Here is a 14,018-nt window from a genome sequence, read left to right on the forward strand (position 1 = left end):
AGAGAGAAAAAAGAGAGGGTAGGTCCCATGTCAGGTTCCACCCTGTAATTCAGTAATTGAATACGTGATATATGAAAGTAAGAAATACAGAAGTTGGGTTCTCTTTTTCGATTTCCTTTCTCGTCTCTTCTGCAAATCATGAGCCTTTTCCATTCCTTTCGGTCAAGGAAAAAGAGAAATTCATCTTTTTTCTTTGTAAATCCTCCTTAGAATTTATTCTACAGCTCTTCTAGGTTAGCTTTTGTCCAAATCATGTCTGATTTCAGCAAACTGCATCATTCAGTTAGTTCCTTTTGACTCAGTTTCTGTAAACGCATCTTCAAATCTAGGGTTTTTATGGGGTTTATGAATCTTTGGGTTTATTGGGTCGACCAAAGCTTCCCTGATCTCATCAAATAGGATCTAGTTTTGGTAGCTTTTCTGAATTCGGCTACACTGTTTGGTGGAATTTGATAGCTGATCACTATATTCTGGACATGCAAGATGAGGTTCAAGTATTAACATGCTCGACCAGACTGTTACTGATCTTATTCGAATTTCATTCGTTTTTAGCAGAATCTTGTATCCTGTGCTTTCTGAGTTGGGTATAATATTCATTTGAATTCCATCCATGGCTTACATGTCGATTCCGAGTTCTGGTTCCGGATCGAGATCGGGTTCGAGTTCTGGGTTTCAATTCTTGAATTCACCTTTTGGAGATACCACCTACACCAAAGTCTTCGTTGGTGGATTGGCTTGGGAGACGCAGAGCGAAACTATGCGTCGATACTTCGAGCAGTTTGGAGAGATTTTGGAAGCGGTCGTGATCGCCGATAAGAATACGGGGAGGTCGAAAGGTTACGGTTTTGTGAGTATCTATTGTTTTGGGTCGTTAGTTTGCTGCAGTTTTGCTTTTAGCTTGAGTTGATATTCGCCCTCCCTTGTTTTTGCGTGTGTGTTGGGGTGAGGGTTGTTTGTGTTTGGCTGAGCGTCTCCACTCGTCAACAGATTCTTGAGCCAAAGATCCATTACTGCAAAAGAGGAGGATAAATGTGAACATATGAGGGTCTTCAATGGGGAAAATTGACTTTCAAAGAATGGTTTTTTTATTTTTATTTTTATGATTTTTAGTTTCTTTCAGTTGGCCAGAGAGATGACTTGGTTTTCGATGCATTGATTTGTATGGAGGGTTTAGGTGACTTTCCGTGATCCTGAATCTGCAAGGAGGGCCTGTGCTGATCCAAATCCTTTTATTGACGGTAGGAGGGCTAACTGTAACTTGGCTTCACTTGGGCGGCCTAGGCCGGTTCCGTCTTATGGTACTTCCTTTAATCCTTCAATAGCTTATGATTCATGACTGCTATTCGTATCTCTCGACTTATGCTTTGAACTCAATCATATCATTAAATTGCTCATTCTTGTTTCATGTATGGATAGCTTAATACGATGATTGATTGGAGTTAATTGGACTTGATTGTCAAAATACTTTACCTTTATTGATCTAGGAGAACCAGGAATTGAGGCTTGTTCGTGATATTGTTGAAATTTCTATTAAGATATCCGCACCTTGGTGTCAACAAGAGTGTGAAGGAAGGACTGGCTTTGTTTTTGTTTTTCATGCTTTTGTGTTATGTGCAGAGATTGGCATTTCCTGAGATATGTACAATAATCTTGTTTTGGGGCAGTGGTACCTTGAGTATAACATTTATGCTTGATTTCAATTTGGGAGCACATTGTCCAGTCTCTTTTTTATCTGACCGTGTAAAGAATGTTTATGAAAAAAAGGCTGGTGGGTCACAGTTGTAGCCTAAGGTCTAGGCGTGGAAACATCCTTTCAGCAAAAATTGTTGGGATAAGGCTGTTTATGAAAACTGCCTCCTGGATTCTGCTTGTGTGGAAGCCTTCGCCACTAGGTCTTTTTTTTTTATTTTTTTTTTTTTATTTATAAATATATATTTTCCAGTCTTCTTTTAATTTAACCACATAAAGAAAAACCATGAAAAAATGGCTGGCATATGTAGTATCAATAGTGCTGTTATGTTGGATTTGTATTCATCTATTTATAAATGTCAGTAATTTATCTTATCTAACTAACTGAAAGTTCATTTTCTAAGATATTGATCATGCCTTGCAATTTTTTATTCGTTAATTTTCTGTGAAGTGCTGCTTCCAAGTGTTTTTTTAGCCTAATCCAAAAGCTTAACATGGTTGATCAAACCAGTTAAGATGGTATATGGGAACCGAGTATACCATTTCTTATCTTATTATATTTAAGGATTTCTTTTTAGCCGAATCCAAAAGTTTCAACATATATCGTCAAACCAATTATAGTTAATAAGCTTTGGTTTCATCATATTTAGACTGTAATCCAGTTGCTTAAGTTGCTTCTTTATTGATCTAGAACTGAAATGGGTGAAACTGATAGGAGTTAGATCCAACTCCTATCAGAAGGGCAAAAAATCCTTTCTGACACTACCGTTAATGTAACCTGAAAGGGTCTGTTTAGGTCAACTCAATAATACTACCTGATGATTTCTGGAAATATGAAAATGTACTATTGCATGGCTGCCTATTAAAAGATTCTTTTTATGTTTATTTTTTTTTCGCGACATTGGATAGCTTGATAGCTCTACCAATTTTGGGTCAAATAACTCTGGTTATTTATCACTGACAATTTATTCAATTAATGCTTATGCCAAAATTGTCAATATCAAGAAGTTTACAGAATGGTTGAGTTCAAACAACCTTGAAAATCAATGTGTCCTACTGGGTGTAAGTTGTTTAAAGAATAAAAATAAAAAGTTAGTTACTCCCACCCAAGTCTCCAAAATATTTGATAATCATGTTTGGAATTCGCCCTTGAACCTCACTTTCCTACTATAATTGTCAATTAATGATTTGTGTGAAAAAACCAGGAACTCCAAAATTTTGAAAATAGGGGATAATTTATGTGCTTATTATCTGGTTTTTTCATTTGAAAAGAAAAAGTAGAAAGTTTTTTAGACTATTGGATGGTGAAACAGGATTCAGGTAGCTGACCCAATATACTTGGGATAGTGCTTTGTTCGATCCAGATGGCTTGGTCACATATTCTAACGGGTGTGTGTGTGTGTGTGTGTTTTTTTTTTTTGGGGGGGGGGGGGGGTTGTGGATGGTGTTGTGAGGAAGTATCATTGGTTGTCTAATGCATGCATTCCAGCTTACTAGAAATACAGTTCAAATACAAGTTATAGGATCCAGCCATGGTTCCATCATAGAAATATGAAGCTAATGCTATATACCAGCCCAAACAGGCAAACATTGGGTTTTGACTCTTGGTTGTGTGTCTCCATATAGGTGAATATTAGTTTCTGAGTTCTATGTGTGCTGTGTCCAGTCGTGGCATTAGGTCAGACCTTTTCTTTGCAAGCATCCTGAATCAGGCAATGTTCGAGTACAGAAAGCTGGGACCCAAGAAAACGATTAAGCTCCTTATTGATTTTCTTTTTTTGAAATGCTTTACAAATTTATTTTGTGTTCTGCAATTCTTTGAAGCTTTACAAACTCATTATGAATCAGATTATATTCAACTCCAGCACCAATCAACCAAATAAACATCTGTGTTGTTCATTTTCTTGTTCAGTCAATGCATTTGGTGCACATGTTTATCTCTTTGTCTTCTTTATTATTTTATGTTTTATTGAGTTTATTTTTTTCCCGGAGGAAAATTTATGTCTTTTTGTATGGATGTACACATAAATGCATAAATTTATCTATGCATATACCATTGGATGGATGCTAAGGCATCAAACCCTTAATAGATGAAGAGAATAATAAATTGACACCCTTTACTTTTATCTGGATGTATTTCTTTACCTTAGCTTCCTCTTGACATGTTTTGTATAATTAACTGGTTCCTTATCTCCTTTGGCTTCATATAGGGCGCCCGAGGTCAGCTGGTGGCTTTTATGGTACTTTACAAGTTCCCCGGGGGGCATATGTAGGAAGCCCTGGTTACCACCAACCAGTTTCTTATGGTTACCAACAAGGATTTACATACCCTCCATATGGGTGAGTTTCTTTTCTTCAAGTTTTTGATGCCATGTAATGTTACAAGAGCTTTGCATTGACTTAAGGAATTTGTATGAATGGTCTGTTGGTTAGAACCTGAGTGCAGGAGGTTCAGATCTTGTGCATCTTTATTCAAAGTGTTGAGTTTGATTAGTATGATGTTTTTGGTTAATTCACACATACCTGCATGCTAAGTTATATTTATGTTTGCATACGCCAGGCATCTTTATTTGTTTGGGTAGGGATAATCCTGAGTTCCTGACTGAGCGATAATAATTGATTTGAGACAGATCTGGCCATGCTTATTTGGAGGTGCAGTCCAAGGTTCAGTATCCCTGGTTTGGATTGCTTATGGGCCCACCCAAGACAATAACAGATAAAAGATATAATTTAGTGGTAAGTTTGTAGCTCAGGTCTACAAAGTGAGTGGCAATCTGGTAGATGTACAGAATCTTAAAGGTCTACTTAGAAAGAGAAAGAAGGATAGGATAGAAGAGAGGTTACAAATAGTGAAGAGCAACTAGGAATTGATTAACTCATAAGCCATAAGGGACATAAACTGAATTAGAAATGAAGGGGAGGAGTATAAATAGAAATAATAAAATAAAGCTCTCTAAACAACTCACTATTTGAAGATGCCATCAAACTTACCAAAATAGACCAAGAGAGATCTACTAGCATTGTACCCAACCAGGCTGGGTAAAATTAAATATTGATGGGAGCTCCATTGAAAACCTAGGTAATGCAGAGATCAGGAGGAATATTCAGGCATAAAAAGGCCCAAGTATTGAAGGTGTTTCGGCTCTATTTGGGGGTGAGAACAAACTCTGAAGCAGAACAAGCATTAGTATAAGGGTTGGAGGTGGCAAGAGAATTGAAGATATAGACAATTTGGGTGGAATCTGATTCTGTGACAGTAGCAAGGTTGTCAAGGCGACAAAGCAAAGCGAGGCGAGGCAATAGAGGGCAATGAAAACAAAGGCAACGCCAAGCAAGGTGACAAGGTGTTGCCTAGGCGGCAAGGCTGCACCAGGTCGTGTTGACCCAGAAAAGGGCCAGATGCCTATGCATCATCTAGCTTGGAAGGTAGTGTTATTGATGATTAAAAAGAAGCCCCCATGGTATACTAAAGCGGTGGTTGGAGTTTCCACAATTCCTGAATTCAACAGAAAAAGAAAAAAAAAATCACACACTGTTGTAGAGAAAGAATTCTTATGGAAGACTTCCTAGCAAATTCAGCAGCAGAAGATCAGACATCCTCTCAGGTACAAGTGGGGCCTACAATGATTGTTGCAAGCGGTGGAAAATGATGTGATCAGTAGATTTCACGTCAGATTTATGGAGTAGGCTCAGTTGATCTCTACCTGATTTGGGTGTAGTTGCTGACTTGCTGTTGCGGTTTCTTTTTATTAATATAGTCTGCATACTTTTGATCTTTCATATTTATAATATAATAATACGACTGATCTTTCACCTGAAAAAACCTCACCGAAAGAACAAGGGCAGTAGAACAGATCCTAGTTCGATTTGGAGAACTCCTTCATTGATCACAATTTGGTTTGAAAATTTTGGGTACTTCTGAGACCCAAATGAGAATCAGTTGAAACAGCGCTCAGAAGGTTTAGAAGATTTTGCTGAAACCAGCTGGAGTGATGGTTGCAGCTTCATATGTTATTGCAGATGGAGAACTCGCAACAGAGGTGAACTTTGGAGCTAAGATATCAGGGACTAGGTTGCTTCCAGGTCCCAGGATAGTGATGTCATCTTCAGATTTTTCGTAGTTTGTTGCTGAAACAATAGAGAGAGATAGTTCTCTCTTGCTAACTCATAAATGACGTCAGGACAGAGCACTGAAAAAGGAAAAAGGGAATGCATGGCTAGCAAGCCCTCGATTGATGAATTGAGAAAGACAGGACCTGACATTTTTTGGTAAAAATCAGATGGAAACAGATGGGAAGTGTATCCCCGGTTCTATTAATTTTTTTTGTTTGGATGAGACAGCAGTGAGCAATTGATAGAGAGGAAGAGATGCTAGGGCTCTGCTCTGATCCTGGTATTCCTCGCTTCTGCTAGCCATTACTACATATCAAAGAAAACTCAGCTATCTTCTTCAAATCATTTTATTTTGGAAAATCAGTGAATACATTTAGCATGTAAAGAAACCTCAAAAGAAAATACTCCTAACTGGTTTGTAAAAAGCAGACTTAACTTTAACTCATACTCCATGTATTTCCCATGTAATCTATACCTGACACAATTTATTGAAGATCGCAAGTAGTCCACGACTAGATAAACAGGTATATCACTACCAGCCCTTTGGACCATAAACTTGGTTTAGCTCTGTTTGCCCTGGTTTGGGTCTCCAAACCTGGTCAAGTCCGTTCAGCTGTGGAGCGCTGCTACTTCGTTGGGCATGTAAACTGGTCCCATCCAACTCTTGGATTTCACGCTACTCATAGGCCGAAGGATAGTTGGAAAACATATCTGGATTAATATAGTATGTAGCATTGGTAACATATTTCAAATCTGAAGTTATAAAAGTATTAACAGAATTGTAATTTTCCGGATTCAAGAAAAAGTATATAGTATAATTTTAGTTCATTTTCCAGTCTGGAATACCCCCACCCCCACCCAGCAACCCCACAATCCCAAAACAAAGAAATAAATAAGGGTCTGACTTGCTGGTTTTGCGGGTCAGCACACAAGTAGAGTGATGGGATAAGAAACATACAGTAAAGATGAGAAGAGGTATTTCTGGGACCATGAACAGTACCTGCAATTAGTGCAGACTACATTTGAGGTTCTGAAACCCTTAAGTTATTGCCATTATGGGTCTACAGGGTGACAGATAACAGAAAACTGAAGTTGAATTAGTTCCACATTGTAATTTTCAGAATAGATAGGTACCAATTTTGGTCAAGATACAAAATTGGGACTAATCAGGAAATGAAAAAAATTCTGAAGTTGAAGGGTGTATCTGGAAACTGAAAAAATGGGACTTAACTCATATGGGTGGGGGTGGGGGTGGGGGGGGGGTTAGGGAGACATTTTATAATGCCTGGCTTTTACCTGATAGTAAGAAGAAATCTTCATCTTGCTCATGATTATTCAACTATATTCATGGAGGCCCGAATTTGAATCAAACAAGAACTCTTTCAGTAAATTTCAGTTCAACCTGAGTTTTGAGGTGAGAAATCCCAATTCACATTTTTCTTATAAGGATCCAGTGAGATGTCTTAAAGTGAAATAAATAAACAGTAAAAAATTTCTGCAATTGGTTTTAGTGGTTAGGCAATTGCAGACCTGAAACTGGGTCTCTTCCAACATGGACAGGTTGTTAGGTTTAGGTTTTTACAGAACTGGTGTAGTTGGGTTAGATTTTGGCTAAATTGGCATGGTTTGACTTTGGCTTTGCTGAACTTGTCATCCACAAGTAAGGTTCAGACCTAGATGTTGAGGCTGAAAGGGATTAGCGACACAAATAGATCGGACTCGGATCCATAACCATGGTTTCCAATGCGCGAGATCTTGTAGCATTTACCAATGACTCAATGAGGCCCTATCAATTAGTATTACACAGAAAAATGAATAGACACTATTACAATTAGGTCAGCTCTTCATATATAGACTTGGACCTCATGTAAGATTGGTTCAGGATCATGAGACCCTTCTGTATCAGATAGGAAGGGCTGTTTTACAAAGTGTACTTCTAACTAATTGCCCCATAGATCCTATATCTATCTTATATGAAGAGGAAATCATGTAAGGAAGGGGATTCTTATTTGTATGAACGGTACTTTTGAACTTGGAATGAGCATGAATAAATTAATGAAATCAATGATACTTATTTATCTTTTGAGCTGTTCAGCCGGATTGGTTGCTCAAGGTCTTCCGTCTCTACCCAGACGCAGGACTCTCTTTGTTGTTGACAAGTTAACTCTGAAACAAAGTGTCTATAACTGGGAGAACAAGAAACATGGAAGAAGAACACAGGAACTAAAGAAGAATAAAGCTGACTTGGTTGGAGAGGGAAGAAAGAGGGCCAAAGCCGGTCTGGTGCCAGTCTCCAAGCAAATAATTTTCTGTGAATTTTATTTCCGGTATTCTCTTCAATGGGGCTTACGTATACAAGGGTGAGAATAAAGTTATATTCATTCTCTAAACAGAAGGAAGGGCTTGAAACAAACGCAACTCGTCAGTAACATCCTTGCATAGTTGCTAGGGTGAATAGGTGAGCCAAGGCGTTGGAGGTGCCTGGACATCTAGGCAACATCAAGAAGGTGTCTAGGTAACCAGGCTGTTGTGCAGCATGAGGTGCCTGGATGCCTAGGTGATGCCTTGATGAATATGCATCCCAATGGGAAAAAACGCCAGTACTATGTATGATTGTTTGTAACCTTTAAGGAAATGGTAACGAAAATAAATAACTACCAAGTAACGTAGTAGATTTAAGCAGTAACACTGACCTATGAAATGACCCATAATCCCTCTGTACTAACCACACTGGGAGATTTGTCTAGATGACTAAAGGCAATGGAAGGGACTTTGGATGCAACGTGACAACAACAACTCGACAGAGGTGACCAAAGGACAATAGTTGGCAAGGAGCCTGGAGGCGACAGCCTAGGTGATGCCATGAAAAATACAATACAGAATTAATTTAATAGACTCAGAGCAGAACCTTATCAGGCTATTAAGTACCCTAATTAACTTAGTTACTTGACATCAAACACTAACCTCATGTGTCCCCATGCCCCTATAATTTGGGCCATCCTATTGAGCTTGATACATCATACAAGTAAAAGCACTTAAAAACAGAAGCACATACCCAAGTACTAGCAAAACATGACCTTCTACGGCAAGAGAGTTTAGCAATTGAGCTACTTGACACCTTTCAACTTAGTTTTAAAATTGGAGAACCGGTTAAAAATCAAGTGAAGTTCTTAAACAGATTTTCATAATTTTGCATAAGGTCATGTGGTTGTTGTCCCCCCCCCCCCCCCCCCCCCAAAAAAAAAAAAAAAAACACCCGCTTCTTCTTGCATTTTCTTGGTGGCATAACATAGTGATATAGCATCGTGTTCATATCTAAGGGGACCTTGCAGTGTTCGATGGACATGAAAACAACTTTTTTGCCAAATTTATTCTCTTTGTGTTTATTTATGTTCTAAATCTGGAGTGAAAAATGTTCTCCATGTTTATGCGTATAGTATTTTGTATGTATGCAAACATATGATGTGGAAGTTACTTGATTGTCTACCAAAAAAAAAAAAAGAAGTTACTTGATTGTATGGCCCACACTCCCATCCAAATATAGTTGTATAATCATATTTGCTAATTTATCCTGAGAATTGGCTAAAAATTATGTTGGGGAGAAACAAGTTAATTCATCTTTGAACAGTTAGTGCTGTCATTACAAATTACATTATGAGTGTTCAGGATAGAATCACCCGACATGATCATTATGTTTTTCCCACAGCCACATTGTTGAAGAAATGTTTTATTGATTGAAGTGCTGATTTGATGAGCATAGCCTTTAGTTCAATAGGCCGACCAATTTCTGTGCCTTGTCTTCTGAACTTGTCCCATTCTGGATACCAAGATGCAGTTTGGGATGCTCCTCTTGCATTCTAGATGGTCCTGGTTTTCCTGGCCATGGGGCTTTTCACTGCTGGAAATTCCTGAACGTTTCCAGAGGTTGTTTGAAAGCAGCCACTTAATACCTGAAACATAAATATGAATAATTCACAAGCTTAATATTCTCAAGAGATGCTATGGTTTTCTTTCGTGCAGGTACACTTCATATGGACCTGAATACGTCTACCCACAGGTTGAGCATCCTGAAATCATCAACACTATTGGAAATTCACTTCTATTTGGGAAAGTGTCTATACTGTATGGGAACAGGACTGATCCTTGCTAAGCTGACTTGCGTCAATTTTTGTGTGCCGTCTTCTTTTCTTTCAGGGTGCTTATAATCCTTACATGGGTCAACAATATCTTCAGATATATGGGGTACCGGGGGCAGTTAACACAGCTGTCTACCCATTTGGGCAATTTGGTCAGCCTCTTCCTGGCAGTCATGGTTATGCAGCGGTTCCTGGTTATGCAATGCCAGGTCCTCATCTTGTGCAATATAGTGGGCCCAGTGTGAACGGAGTAACCACAGCTCCAATTCCCACAATTCAAACTTCATATCCTACAGGTAACTAGTTCTATAAGTTTTTCTTGCATTTCTGATGAAAAATATAAAACTAAGATCAGTAAAGTCAACCTAATTCCAGTGAATATTATTGTATCTGTGACTTCTGCTGAACTGGACTGCCTTGTCACCTCTGGTTGATTGGGAATATGATTGTAAAAGATGAATTGTCCATCCATGTGTCTATCTGCCCACCTACCATCTGTCCAAATGCATGAATACGTGCACGGATGGGACATGCCTGTGTCATAGAAAGAAATGATGTCACCACATGGATTCCGAATTTTTATTTCTTACTCATGATTACTCTGCTTTTTCTTCCTAATGGATTTGGTCACTGGCCTGATTTTTGAAACTTATCATGACTAAATAAAATTGGATGACTAGATCAGACGTGCAGTGTTTGGTTGCCCTTAATCTGGTTGGTGGTCAGAATGGATGACCATTGAAACAGAGATAATGTAAAGGTGGCACTGTTATTGGTTGCACATCATTTCTTGTTATAAAATTAGTATTCTCGTGAAATTTTGATCCCCATATTAGTATCAGCATGATGCTATGATTAAGGTTTATTCAGCTTCATTAAATTGGTAATATAACATATCAGTACATAGAATAGCGATTAGTGACAATCTCATTCACTTGTATTCTTGATTTAGCAAAAACATGTAGTCATAACTTGGTCGTGTAGTTGTTTGTGAGTTATCCTTGTGGGGGTTGGGGGGGGTTGTTGTATATGCGTGAGACTCAAATTTAAGCAACTTTATTGGATTTGTCAGGTGTAACAGCTCCAGTTCCATCTCAGCCACAGTTCATGGTTCCTGCTCATTCTCCTCAGTTCACGCAGGGTAGTGGTTCAGACCAGGCAATAGGTTGAAGGGTGGATTGAATGAGTTGCATCTTGACGTATGGAAATCTTTCTATCCATTCAACAGGGGGAAGTAGGACCTTTTTTTTTTTTCTTTTTCTTTTTTATAAGTTATTCTTATGTTCATCTGCAGGTTCCTTAGATTGCAGCAGGACTAAGAGCAGCAGTACTGCTACTTGAGTGGCGGGCTTCAAATCTAGCCTTGCAAGTTATTTATCTTTGCATTCTAGAGGTACAATCTGATTCTTACCACATGAGTACAGTTTCGAGTCACAATCTTCATCTGGTCAATTTGTGCTCGTATCTTGAAGTTATGTGAAGGAATTTATGGTGCCTAATGGTGAGCAGACTATAGATAGTGGTGTCCTGAGATGGCAATAATGCACATCTAACAACTTTGTACAAATTCTGAATACTCACTGCAAAATTCTATCATGTCTTAAAAGAATTGAGATGCATGAAATTATATCTTTTTCACCAGTTGCACCACTGTCTTGTTAAATGATGTGCAATCTTTAACATCTCCCAAGCCATGGGGAAAGATCTTCCTGTTCAGAAACATCGGATGTTTGTTTCCAACTGAAATGGCCCGACACTTGCTGCTTATTGTATCATGTATGTTATAGCAAGTATGCGTTCAACATTGACTGTATTGTTGGCAGTTATGTTAATGAACTAGCTTTAATTTCGTTGATTTTCACACCCCAAACCCCCCACCCCCCAACCAAAAGCAACTGGAAATTAGAGGCTTTAATTTCATTGATAATGTATTACTGTTTCAGACCCCTTTTTTTATTTGAATGGATAGACTAGACACTGTTTTTTAGCTTTTTTCTGAGAATTCAACTTCTCCCAGGCAATTGGGAAAGACCCTCCTGTTCAGAAACATTGGCTGTTTGTTTCTAACTGAAAAGGCCCTACACTTCTGCTTATTGTATCAGATATATTATAGCAAGTAAGCCTTTAACATTGATTGTATTGTTGGCTGTTATGTTAATGAGCTAGTTTTAATTTCGTTGATTTTCACACGCACCCTTCCCCCTCCCAAAAAAAAAAGTAAACCAAAAATTAAAGGCTCTAATTTCATTGAGGATTATATGACTGTTTCAATTCCGTGTTTTTATTTGAATAGATAGACTAACACTGCTTTTTAGCTTTTCTTCGAGAATATTTGACATTTATTTTGCAGAACTTTTAAGTAATGTTTGTCCTGTGTTTTTACAGGTCATCGGTAGTCATGGTCACAAGAGATAGCTCAAAAGTCAAAGTCATGTCGCTCCAATTGCCGGAGTAAGGAACAGGGAAGAGCGCGGATTGCTCTTCTGTTCCCGTTGTCTGTAAAACACCCTCATTTTCTGCCAGAACTTGAGAAAGCTGGCAGAGTGGATTTGTGGATTGCTGGAATCTGGTTTCCAGTAGTCTTGTAGGAACAAAGTTGTGTAAATTCTACATGTAGAATCAAAATATGATTCTTTGATGTAGACCCAGGATTTGGTGTATAGGAGTCAGTCAGTCCCTAGTGTGGAGGGTGGGTCTTGCATTGTAATTAAAAGTTCTTGTGTATAGCAGTGGTGAGTATTGGATGAATGTTTTTTATTTCTTGGTCCTTCACTGAAATGCCCTGTACTTGGGAACTCAGAAGTGCCTTCGTCCATGGGTGTCATGATGTTAATAAGGGATATTTGTTATTATTCTTTGCTTTCCTTGTCAAGCCTTTAGTTACGAATGAGACCAAAAAGTGTGCTCAAACCTAAAAACTTGGTCGGGGATTCAAGCAGTGAAAGTATAACATGTGCAAACAAGGGTGAAGCTGCTGCTACATGCATCTGATCTCCCGAGACCTGGGCAGGATATCTGGTGAAAGACAAGTGTGATTGCTGTCTCGTTCGTGGTGGCAATTTCTCAACTAGGCTGGCTGCAACCTTAAAGCTCATTCTAATCCTGGCGGAGTTGAAGTATTTAAAATGTTAGAACTTTTTCAAGTGACAAGGATTTTTGAAATAATCTTGTAGGTTATAGTTGTTCACTGTCTGAGGACTAGAGTCCACTTTAAGAATAAGTGATATGAAGGTACTGCTGGTAGATGGATTTAAAGTACCTGTTTCAAAAAACTCTCAAACCATATTGAAAATGTCTAGCCGAATATCATGCCTAGAATGCTAGAAGAATATCTCTGGAAACCCATTAGGACATGGGGATTTGAGACCATTAGAGCAAATAATTGCTTTGGTAATCTCCTCCTCTGTTACTGGCTCATGTAGAAGAAATCAATCATCTTTTGTTATGTGGCCATCAACAAATGAAAAATAGTGATCATCAACAGGATTAGGGGTTTGTAGTGTAGATATTTCGAAAGTGGTCTAGAAAGGCTATTGAAATTTGATTATGGTCAGTCAACGATAACACTTGATGCTGAAGCGATCTAATGCGGTTTCTGGATCTTTGTTTGAGAGTAGAAATATGGAAAAACCAGGTGTTACAATTGCCACATGACTTCCAAAGAATTCTGGACTTCTAGACCCATTTCGGGTGTTGTTGATGTAATACCTTTTGAAAGGATACAATTAGTCATTTCTCCTCATTGAAACAATGAGAATCACGTAGAATTTGTGGCACTTGGGAGTGTTGCATAAGTGTATGTCGAAAATGTTTCTCAATTGTCTCCAAATGTTTGAAGTCCAGAGGCTAATACATGGAAATGAGGGTGCCAATTTGAAGCAATGAGAGTTGGATAAGACTCCTCTTGAATCCGTAAGTGTTCAAAGCGAAAAGGTTTAGAGGTAGGTTGATGATATTGAGTGCTGAGGACTAATAATGCATGATCAGAATGAGTGAAGCTAACATGTTGAACACTAGATTCCAGGAATAAATTCAACCACTCCTAGTTGCAAAGGAAGCAATCCAGAATACTCTCTACCC

The 14,018-nt window shown here is 38.5% G+C and overlaps 1 protein-coding gene across 3 annotated transcripts; it reads left to right on the forward strand.

Moving 5' to 3' along the window:
- Positions 1 to 83: 83 nt before the first annotated feature.
- Positions 84 to 13,607, forward strand: LOC149017295 (RNA-binding (RRM/RBD/RNP motifs) family protein). Of its 3 annotated transcripts, XR_016172795.1 has the most exons (8): positions 84 to 847; positions 1,175 to 1,298; positions 3,900 to 4,029; positions 9,823 to 9,859; positions 9,997 to 10,234; positions 11,011 to 11,137; positions 11,233 to 11,331; positions 12,324 to 13,607. XR_016172795.1 is itself a non-coding variant. In XM_089151623.1 (7 exons), the coding sequence occupies exons 1-6, from the start codon at positions 611 to 613 to the stop codon at positions 11,106 to 11,108; spliced, it is 864 nt and encodes a 287-aa protein (XP_089007749.1). In that variant the 5' UTR covers positions 84 to 610; the 3' UTR covers positions 11,109 to 11,137; positions 11,233 to 12,309. The 3 variants fall into 3 exon arrangements, 2 of the variants coding, with proteins under 2 accessions (XP_089007749.1, XP_089007750.1); XM_089151623.1 differs by lacking the exon at positions 12,324 to 13,607 and having other exon boundaries at positions 11,233 to 12,309; XM_089151624.1 differs by lacking the exons at positions 9,823 to 9,859; positions 9,997 to 10,234; positions 11,011 to 11,137; positions 11,233 to 11,331; positions 12,324 to 13,607 and adding an exon at positions 7,935 to 9,032.
- Positions 13,608 to 14,018: the final 411 nt, after the last annotated feature.

This window comes from Hakea prostrata, chromosome 4, assembly GCF_041222555.1.
Source record: "Hakea prostrata isolate BN-2017 chromosome 4, UWA_Hpros_2, whole genome shotgun sequence".
NCBI classification, from domain to species: Eukaryota; Viridiplantae; Streptophyta; class Magnoliopsida; order Proteales; family Proteaceae; genus Hakea; species Hakea prostrata.